The following is a 10284-nucleotide window of genomic DNA, read 5'->3' as shown; positions in this document are numbered from 1 at the left end:
TTTTTTTTAATTTTTAAATTTTTATTTTTTTTTTAATTTTTTATTTTTTTAATTTTTTAATTTTTCAATTTTTTAATTTCTCTCGTAGAAAAAAAAAACGAGAATGGAAAAAAAAATTGAAACATAACAGCTGCTCTTAATTTATAAGCAATGGAATGTAGTGTTAATTACTGAATAATTACCGAGAAAAATAATTATTACTCGATCTTGCGATTCCCAGAAATATCTGAAGAAATTTAAACAATTATTCCTTTGAGACGCGACAGACTTTGTCATTCCGGATGAAAAGATTGTTTCACATTTCATTGCACCCTATCCTTCACTCCGTCGACAATTTTTTTACTCAAGGATGAATTGACGCAGGTCCTTGGAGGTAACGACTTATTAAAACAATTCTGTCTACAATTTTTTTTCTACTCTTCATTTTCACGTACTTGATTTATCGACATGCGCATAACGAGACGAAAAAAAAAATAATAATTCATCAGCGACGAGAGAACTCAAATTTACAATCGTTTCTAATTAATGATTTACCGCGAAAATTGTGGACTTACGGCATAATTGATAAGGGACTTTTTTCTAGATAATGAAATTTTCGATAAAAAAGTTGTTTTCATGTTTTCTTCTAAAATTGCTAGTTTTCGTTGAAAACCTCTTCATGGGAGTTCATTAAATATTCGGACAACATAAAAAATGTCGTGACATGCATTCGTAAGAGACTGATTACAAAATTTGCATTTAACCGTGGATTTCTCAAAAGGATTTAGCGAATGTCATTTGATCCACTTCAACATTAAATTCCAACCATCACTTGTCATGAATAACTATTATTGCAACTTGCTAAACCGATGTTTTTCACCACAAAAATTTATAAAAAATTGCATATCTTATCTCGGAAATTCCCTAATGCACCTTAAACTCGAATTTCGACTTTTATCAAAGTGAATAGCGATAAGAATCACGTCATCCTCTACTATTTAATGCTCGCAAGGATTAAAATAAATCGCTAGCTCAATTGTTTGTAACTTTGTTTCATTCTCCGAGTAAATCGTATCAACAATAGATTTATTTTCAATCAGTTATTGCCAATTTAAGCTCCGAATAATTAATCAATGAATTCATTAATACAAAAACTGTATTTCTACGTCATCTCTATACATGAGAAATACTTATATTATTTATCATGTTATTCTATTAGTAGATAAAAAAATATTGATAATAAAATCCAATAAAAAATTAATAGAATGATTCAACAGGATTTGACAACAATTTAAATAGTTTCGTAGAGATCTAACAGCAATTGAATAGATATTCTAAGAGGAAGTGGTGGTTTTTCTTTGATTTTGTTACAAAACGGTTTTTTGTCTTACCCAGGATTGAAAAATGGCGTCGAAACTGTGGAAAGCCTTCAGCAGAAAGCGAGTGGATGATAACTCAGAGGGAAAAGGAGAATTGGCCCGAGTTTTGGGACTTATGGACCTCACAGCTCTAGGTGTTGGTGGCACATTGGGTCTAGGAATTTATGTTCTAGCCGGTAGTGTCGCTAAGGAAACAGCAGGACCCGCTGTCTGCATCTCCTTCTTCATCGCTGCTTTTGCCTCAGCCCTAGCTGGTGATTTGCCGTTTGTCCCGTCTGAAATAATTCAGTAGAAAAAAAAGTTGTCTATAAAAAATATGTAATATTCCGTGGAATATTACATTCTATTGAAATGCAACAGAATTCTCAGAATTCTTAATGAATCACTTAAATTTTTAATTATTCATTTTTTTATGATAATGATTTTAATATTAATTATAACAATAGTCAATATATTAGGATTTTTCTGTTGGCGTTTGTCTCACGGATATTTATTCTTATTACAATAATTTTTTTATTTAATTAGTATTATTATTATTATTTTGAAATTAATAAGTATTTGAGTTATGGCAAAATCAAAATTTATTGAAAATAGAATTTGAATGAGAATTCGCGGAGATTTTAATTGAATTTTGAGGGGAAGCACCAGAATTTTCTACTGAATTTGTTGTAACAAATCTCACGTATCTTTCACACTTTTCTAATTGTTTCAGGCATGTGCTATGCTGAATTCGCGTCAAGAGTACCCAAGGCGGGTTCTGCTTACGTGTACAGTTACGTCACTGTAGGAGAGTTTATAGCTTTTATTATTGGATGGAATCTCATCCTCGAATACGTAATTGGTAATGAGACTCTAATCACCAGTCTTCCGTTTACTCAGGATTCGTCCACTGAAATTAATATAAAAATTATTCCCCGCGTGAGGAAGGAAAACTAGTCAATTCATTCTCTGAATTCCGATAAATCCGGAATCATCAGATCATTCATAAGAATCGCAAAAGAAATAAAAAAATCTATCCCGACTAGGAAAAATGATGTTAATACGCACATTAATAATTTGTTCGGGATTTATTATTCGTTAAATTTATCATTTGAAATCATCAAAATGATTATTTGAAAATCTCTCGTGACGTGATTATTGCAGAACTTTTTTTGTATTTCAACAGGAACTGCGAGTGTTGCCCGTGGCCTGAGCAACTATGTAGATTCCCTCATTGGTAACGTAATGAGAAACTATTTGCACTCGGTGATGCCAATTAACGTGTCCTTTTTATCAACTTACCCTGACTTTTTCGCCTTCGCCGTTGTTATGCTGCTGGTGGTACTGCTCTGCATCGGAGTGCGTGAGTCCTCATTACTGAATATGGGATTCACGGCCGTCAATCTGATAACGATCTCGATTGTCATCGTGGCAGGATCATTAAAAGGTAAAAGACCTTATCGTTATTCTCTTCTCATGGCGTTGATTTCGAACGGATGAAGCGATATCAAAACTTTGGACTTTTTTTAAATACGAAAACCACGGCGAATTGATGACAGAATTCCTTCAAAATTTCCCCATTATAAATACTCTTTTTCCTCGGTCTAATAAGACTTGGTTCATCGAAATCGATCAATTTATTCCTGAGTTGTCAATTATATTGACAAATGACTACTTCCTACCTTTTTAAACTGCAGCTGACCCTTCCAACTGGAGTATCTCTCCAGAAGACATTCCAAGTAATTACACGCACGTGGGAACGGGTGGATTCATGCCCTTCGGGATATCCGGAGTGATGGTGGGCGCTGCCAAATGCTTCTACGGATTCGTCGGCTTCGACGCAGTCGCAGCGACCGGTGAAGAAGCCAAGAATCCCCAAAAGACTATTCCCATCGCTATCGTTTTATCACTCGCAATCTCCTTCGCCGCCTACTTCTCGATATCAACAGTTCTAACAATGATGTGGCCGTACTACGATCAGAACTCAGAGGCGCCTTTTCCCTACGTCTTCGGTCAGATCGGTTGGCCAGTGATCATGGGGATTGTCAATGTTGGAGCTGTCTTTGCTCTGTGCACTAGTCTTCTCGGGGCAATGTTCCCGCTGCCAAGAGTTTTATATGCAATGGGAAGCGATGGTGTCATCTTCAAGTTTCTAGCGAGGGTCAACGAAAGAACGCAGACACCTGTATTCGGGACCATCGCTTCAGGGCTTTTAACAGGTGAGAATTCCCCGCTTGACATTTGATCCATCGTAAATCTCTTAGATTTTGATGGGACTCAATAATTGGGCGTTAAATCAATCATCATTGCCTTCTTCAGGAATTATGACGCTGATCTTCGGACTCGAGCAACTCATTGACATGATGTCAATTGGTACTCTTCTTGCTTACACGATCGTCGCAATCTGTGTCCTCATTCTGAGATATCAAAACACAAGCACAACTCTCAAGCTGTCCCCGGAGGACATCCTGGAGGACGATCCAACGCTCTTCGACTACTTCAAACGCATCTTCAATCTTAGCAATCAGAAAGTTGCCACTGAATTCTCGAGTGGAGTGGCAGGTTGGGCAGTTCTTGCCTTCTCGTGCCTTGCCTTTTCCTTCGGCTTGCTCCTGAATCATGTGAACTTCAGCGGCATTGGACTCGATGCAATCGGCCTCGTCGCCCTGATTGTGATCGGTGTTATGATTGTGCTAACCATGATTGCTATCGGAAGACAGCCCGTCGACGATATAAATCTAGCGTTCAAGGTCAGTTGTGGTTTATTAAACAGCCGCTTCATTACCATTACCTTCGACTTCTGACGAATTGACTTTCCTTCAGGTTCCGCTGGTGCCATTTCTTCCGTGCTTTAGTATCATGATCAATTTATTATTGATGCTTCAATTGGATGCATTCACGTGGGTGAGATTCGTTGTCTGGATGGCCGTAGGTAAGTATCTCTCAAGAGACCAGAGAACAATGCGACTTTATTGTCCTCTAGCCTTTCGTTACTTATAGAAATGCTTCATCATTTCTAAAAACATTTCAGGATTCGCAATCTACTTCTTGTACGGCCTGAGGCATAGTGTCCAAGGACAAATAAACAAAAGGGCCGATGAGTACACAGATCCCGTGAGAATAACCACAAAATTCTGAGTCGAATTACAAGTATTAACTATAATCGCAATTACTCAGGTTCGCAGGCGAATGCATTTATCAGATGAAGATGCAGGAGAAGGTCGGAGTCAACAGAAGCCCGAAATCTTCTGACAATACATTAATAAATTAATCAGTTTCCACTCTTCGACTCTCTTCATCCTCAAAAATCATTATCATCAAACAAACTAACATGTGATGAGAAGCGATATCTTTTGTAAATATTTTATTCACAAACACTTTACATTTGAGCGTAATTTATTCGGTATTTCGACTCTCACTGTACATACGTAGTATAAAGGATTGTAATTATTATTTTGTATTGTTCCTTTCCTCATTAATGTTACTCCCATGGCGATTGTACAAAAATAATATTTAGGAGTAAATGAAATACATGATCGTACATTTATCTAGGAATGTCTTTGTATCATAGAAATAAATGTAAAGCTGATTAATACAAGGTGCCATAGTTTCGATTGTTGATTTTTCATCAAACGGGAAATAAGTCTTCGGCTAAAAACGCAATAACTAGTGAATCTAAGGTTCAGGCCACGTCTCTGGTGCTTTGAACTGGAGTTTAAGCTTTTATAGTCATTTCAAGCTTACGAAAATACTGTAAAGTTTTAGTTTATTTGACTTATGATATTTGGCTTTGGAAATGGCTTTATAGCTTTAATTAGAGTCCTCCAATCGTAATATGCTGCCAATTCGCCTGAAAACGTAAAAGTTAAATTGCAACAAGTTTTTCATTCAAATAACTGTTGAAGTAACCGCCAGGCCTTTGGCCTCAAAATATCGTATTCACTTAATATTCATTACTCACCCCGATCCCAGTGGTCCATCCTGTTCCCGCTGGGTTTTCTTGAGTGACTCCGATCCTTCGGCACAGAATCCCAGCACCAGAAACCGCCCAGACTTGCCCCTCCCGTTTGGCCGCCGCCACCATCCTGAATCCTTGCTTGGCATTAGGGACTCCCTGATCCATATGAATCGGATCATTGGGCATGGCTGGAAGCACCTGCCAATGCGTTCCCTCCGGGAACAGCTTCGGTTGAATTTCCTTCCTCACCGCAAGCCTTCCACTAGTGTCTAAGGCCCAAACGCCCCCTGTCCCTACGGAAATCTGTTTCAACTGAGCTCCTGGTGGCGGTTCCACATTGACCCACACCTCACCCGCGGGTTTGGCCTTGGAGATCCCGAATCTCCAATAAGAACTTCCGTTTTTGCCGACTGCCCAAATCTGCCCCATTGGCCCCACGGAAATACCTATGAGCGCTTGATCTGAGGGTATGTGCTCCCAGGAGACACCTATGGGACAGGATTCAGAGACCCCCCGTCTGTAGAGGGCTTCACCGTTGGCAGCTACTGCCCAGACCTCTACCCCGTCGCCCTCGTCCTTATGGAACAAGCTAATGTCCACGATCTTTGTGTTCCCGACTTCCTTCCACGGCCCCGAAGTCATCAGCTGACACCTCCTGAACCATCTCCTACGTCTCACGTAGTCGGTGAAGTTCTTTTTCTCGTGATAGACGCTAGGGAAATCCGTGGCGTACTGCCAGCCATCCCTGTCAACTCCTCCAGGAGTGTGGAAGTCAATGATCCAATCAGATATCCACCTCCAGCGGCTAGACATCAACTTGGTGTGCTCCCGTGTTCTTCTGTGCTTCCCAGTTATATCACTCCACATGTATCTGTCTGTTGGCAGGCCGTGGGAGGTGTATCCAGTGACCGGGTTCCACCTCTGGTTCTCGTAGACGAAGTAGTTTTGGACGTCTGTCATAGGGTTGACGTCGTTCGACCCCAATTCCTTCAAGAACGATCCGCCCCAGCCACCGGTGTACACCCATGCTGTGTGGTCATATCCTAGACCCCAAGTTATCCCCGAGGCGCAGGTCTCGACCTTCCGCAGGTGTCCACCCATCAACCTCCAGAACATGGCAACAGGCTCGATGATTACTTGCATCGATGTGTAGAGAATCCGGTGAAGGGTCATCAGACCTTTCATCCTGAAGTGAGTTATGCTTCCTGGAGGTATCCTGTGGCAGTAAGACGTGAACTCCTCGTCGTTTATGAAGATTCTGAATCTGCAATCGTCGCAGACAATCTTCAGGGAGAAATCTGATCCTGGTTTCAAGGGAGATCCACCAGATCTTTCTTCGTCTCCCCATTGACCATTCTCGTAGGTATTCCGGACGATAATGTTCTCGTTCAATCGAGGGTTGAAGTGAAAGGCTATATCGTGGGACTCTGTTGCTTTCTTTCCGAGTCCCATGTGAGAGACAAAATTGAAGGCGAGACGATCGGCGTCGTCGTGGCAGCAAACAGATATCAGGAGTGAACTCCCCGGACCAAAGCCATTGTGCAAGATTGTCTCGAAGGGTAAAGCCATCCCCTGTACTTCGAAGTCTTGAGTGTAGGTCCCTTCGCACACTTGGTTGCCTTCGGCAATCACAGGATCATAAACGTAGACATCTCCCAATGCGGTTGTGGTCCATATTGATCTGGGACCTGGTTTCGAGTACACGTTATTCATCTTGCAGGTAACCGAAGTCAAGTGGCCTAACCAGTCCTCCATCTCCGTATCACTGGAGAATTGAAGCCTCAAGACTTTTGATTTTGGTAGTCTTGGGGTGTGAATGGCAAGTCTTGGTGCACCGGGTTCAGAGCAGCTAATGACAGCCACAATTTCCGATACTGGAAACTGGAGGATTGTGGTAGCCCCATCGGAATTGAGAATCGTTAATGTACCAGAGTCCAAAGCCCCTGAATCACTGCTGATCCATTCGAGCTCGATAACACAATCATCGAAATTGCTGCTACCTTTCAGCCGGCACCTGGCGTCTCCGTTCTTCACCCAGGACGACCGTTCAATCGCTTTCTCGAACATCGACAAGTCGCAGTCTAAAGATTCTATGTTTCGTTGCCTTGTCTTGAGTTCTTCAAGGATTCTGATCCTCCAGCTTTCGGAGGTTTCGGTGGCATTCGAGTGCTGTCCATCGCTGATCCATTTCGGAGGATTGCTAGGGTCTACGAAACAAGCGCCTGCCTCGACCTTGCACCAGAGCACGTCGCACTCAGCCCAGTACATTGCAGCTGTGCTGTCATCTTCTCCGAAGACACCGGATTCACCAGTCAAATCCGGATCAAAAATGCTTCCATCAGTTTCTGGATGAGCTTCCACTCCGACCATAGATCCCACCGAGTGAACCGGAGACCAGGCCGCAGGATTGACTTTCACAGTGCTCCCCATGCCCTTCCCGGAGACGATCGTGCTCTCCCCGGAATGCGACAACGACTCATTGGAGATCGTAATGTTACCAGAGGAGTCTGTCAGATCATTTGACTCGATCGAGGTTGACGATTTCGTCTTGTCATCCCCGGGAAACATTTCCTGGAAGCCCTGGGGCTTCTCAGCCTTTTCCCAGGGTTTCAAGGAAGTGGCAGTCGGCGCTGATCTCGACTGTTCCTCCCAGTCTCTGATCAAGGCTGTTGTATCTCCAGTGCTTTGGGGTCGATTAAGTGAACTCCAGCTCTGGTGGCGCTGTTGCTGAGGAGTTCCACACATGCTGTGACGGTTTGATGATGACAGGCTGGCGTTGGAGCTGGCTCTAGATAACTGAAGTGGTGCCGTAATAGATCTCCATTTCTTGCCAGTTAACTCGGAATTGGATATGCGGGTTCTGTAGTACAGACAGCGATCTTCGAGACCGATTGCCCAGACTTCATCGTTAGGGGCTACTGATACCATTGCCATTTTAGTTGGCATCTCCACCCACCCCGTGCCAGTGGCTAACTGTTCACATATTCCGCTCATCTCGCCTTTAATTCCTTTTCGGAACCAGACGGAACCATCTTGGGATACCGCCCAAACAGCGTCTGATCCGATGCTGACCTGCGAGAGTTTCAGGTTATCTGGAGGGTCTACGGTCCTCCAGTCATCGCCCATTGGGTTCTCTCGGGTAATCCCTGTGCGGACGAGGGCCTTACCGTCAGTCAAAATGCACCAGACTAGACCCGATGTTCCTACGGCGACCTGAGAGACCTCTAGGCCATTCGGAAGCTTTATGGAGGACCAACGTTGGCCCTCCGGAGAGGTAGTCGACACTCCCACTCGGTACATGAGGCGCCCGTGAGCTGTCACTGCCCAAACCGATAAATTAGTGGGATTCCCCCCTGGGACCTGTGTTCCACCTATCGCTACGTCGATAAATGGCTCTTTCGTCGGGTCCTTATGGAGGGGGGCTATCGCGCACCATGAGTTCAGAGCTGAGTACCGCCGATAGCGCACCCATTTTCGACGACGCACGCAGGATTTCCATTGTTTTTTCGGTGAGTACGTCGCCGGGAAGTCTACGGCGTATGTCCAACCCTGGAAAAACAGGGTTTATTATAGGATTGGTTAAAATGCGAAGGCCGAAGCAGAATTTACACGATTAATTGGATTGCTTGACATTAATATAATTTTCCCCTCAGCTAAGACTTTTCCTTGGTACATAGACGAGTGGGGTGCAGGAAAAAGGGTGGAATAAGACTCCTAAAAACTTGAAAGGGTATACGATAGAAAGGAAATATTTAAAAAAAAGCAATTGAATGCTGAAAGAAAGAATAACTGAAATTGGGCCAACCGCGTGTTGGGTGCGCAGTTGTCTGCGCAGTGCCTTCATTAGTGAATCGGTGCGAATCTAGATTTCCTCAATAGCGGTCTACCGCGTGAGCAGTAAATCGAGTTAATAGGTGAGGAGATTATTGACTGTTGAATGAGTAATCGGACGACTTTTAGATGCTCGAATGAATAATCCGATGAATGACGAATAATTATGTACTCACGTCATGATCGAGCGGCTGACCATCAAGCGTCGTCTCGATATGCCAGTCGCCCTCCCACTGCCAGGCCATCGAGGGAAGTTTAACCTTGTCCCTCGATCTATCGACAGTTCCATCGATATTCGAGAAATTATATCTGTCCGTTGGCAATAGTCTACCACTGAAGCCATCAAGTGGTAGCCACCGCTCGTTCTCGTACGTCTCCTCTTTTATGCGTATCGGTATGTCAAGACCGTGGACGTGGACGTACATCTGGCGATCACCACCGATAGCCCACATGAAATGGGGCACAGCCGACAGCCGTTTAAATTCAAGACCGAGGTACATAAATTCCCGCCACATGCTACCGGAGCTGGAGAGCGCCAACACCCGACCCTCGTTGTTTATCGCGTATAAATATGTGCTCGGCATTTTCTAGGGTCGAGGGGGCACCCTGTAGAACAAATAACGGCCGACTTGTTAATTATTTGCCATGGATTTGGATTTTTTTGAAATTGATTTGTACCGGAGGCCAGCGTTATCAACGGGAATAAAAAATAAAAATTATTCAGGGATGTCTCTGATGAATCCTCCTTTCTACCCTATTTTTCAGCCACTCATGCAAGAAAAAATGTATTAGAAATTGTTTTTCAAAGTTTTTTTCGGTAGTCATTCTATAAAAAATAGTATTGGCTATGAAAATTCTAAGAAATGATTTCCGTTTTCCAGTTTGTTCCCTCATATTTTAACATAAAAAATAAAAGAAATAATGGTAAATGTCTAGTTTAAGTCCACCAAACCATTCAGGATGTTGTAGATTTATTTAGATGGGTTTCCGTCACCTAATGAGGGATTTGGGTACCATTTTAGAGGAAAGCAATTAATATGGGAAACATGGACGTTACGAGACCGCTCTCTGCGTTATTCAGGGCCACGGCGAGGACGTGGGGGTTTTATCGACCCCAGAGACAACACATGTTGGTACATTTATAGACAATGGACACAC

The 10284-nt window shown here is 43.0% G+C and overlaps 2 protein-coding genes across 3 annotated transcripts in view; one reads left to right on the top strand and one right to left on the bottom strand.

The window, feature by feature from the left end:
- Window positions 1–4937, top strand: part of slif (slimfast) — a 6518-nt gene extending 1581 nt beyond the window's left edge. For both annotated transcript variants that reach the window (XM_011298973.1, XM_011298974.1), the window contains exons 2-8: window positions 1375–1612; window positions 2071–2199; window positions 2524–2784; window positions 3035–3556; window positions 3657–4087; window positions 4161–4269; window positions 4369–4937. In XM_011298973.1, the coding sequence (XP_011297275.1) occupies window positions 1384–1612; window positions 2071–2199; window positions 2524–2784; window positions 3035–3556; window positions 3657–4087; window positions 4161–4269; window positions 4369–4475 (1788 nt within the window). In that variant the 5' untranslated portion in view covers window positions 1375–1383 and the 3' untranslated portion in view covers window positions 4476–4937. The remainder of the gene's footprint in view (window positions 1–1374; window positions 1613–2070; window positions 2200–2523; window positions 2785–3034; window positions 3557–3656; window positions 4088–4160; window positions 4270–4368) is intronic.
- Pex23 (peroxin 23) lies at window positions 4685–9728 on the bottom strand. Its single transcript, XM_011298975.1, has 3 exons — window positions 9303–9728; window positions 5299–8844; window positions 4685–5187 (listed from the first exon to the last, which is right to left on the bottom strand). Exons 1-3 carry the CDS (start codon window positions 9708–9710, stop codon window positions 5152–5154), a joined length of 3990 nt encoding a protein of 1329 aa, XP_011297277.1. The 5' UTR covers window positions 9711–9728; the 3' UTR covers window positions 4685–5151.
- Between the last annotated feature and the right edge of the window lie 556 nt (window positions 9729–10284).

The sequence above is a fragment of the Fopius arisanus genome, unplaced genomic scaffold (genome assembly GCF_000806365.1).
Source record: "Fopius arisanus strain USDA-PBARC FA_bdor unplaced genomic scaffold, ASM80636v1 scaffold00012, whole genome shotgun sequence".
Taxonomy (NCBI): domain Eukaryota; kingdom Metazoa; phylum Arthropoda; class Insecta; order Hymenoptera; family Braconidae; genus Fopius; species Fopius arisanus.
This window is presented reverse-complemented; position numbering and strand designations above follow the sequence as displayed.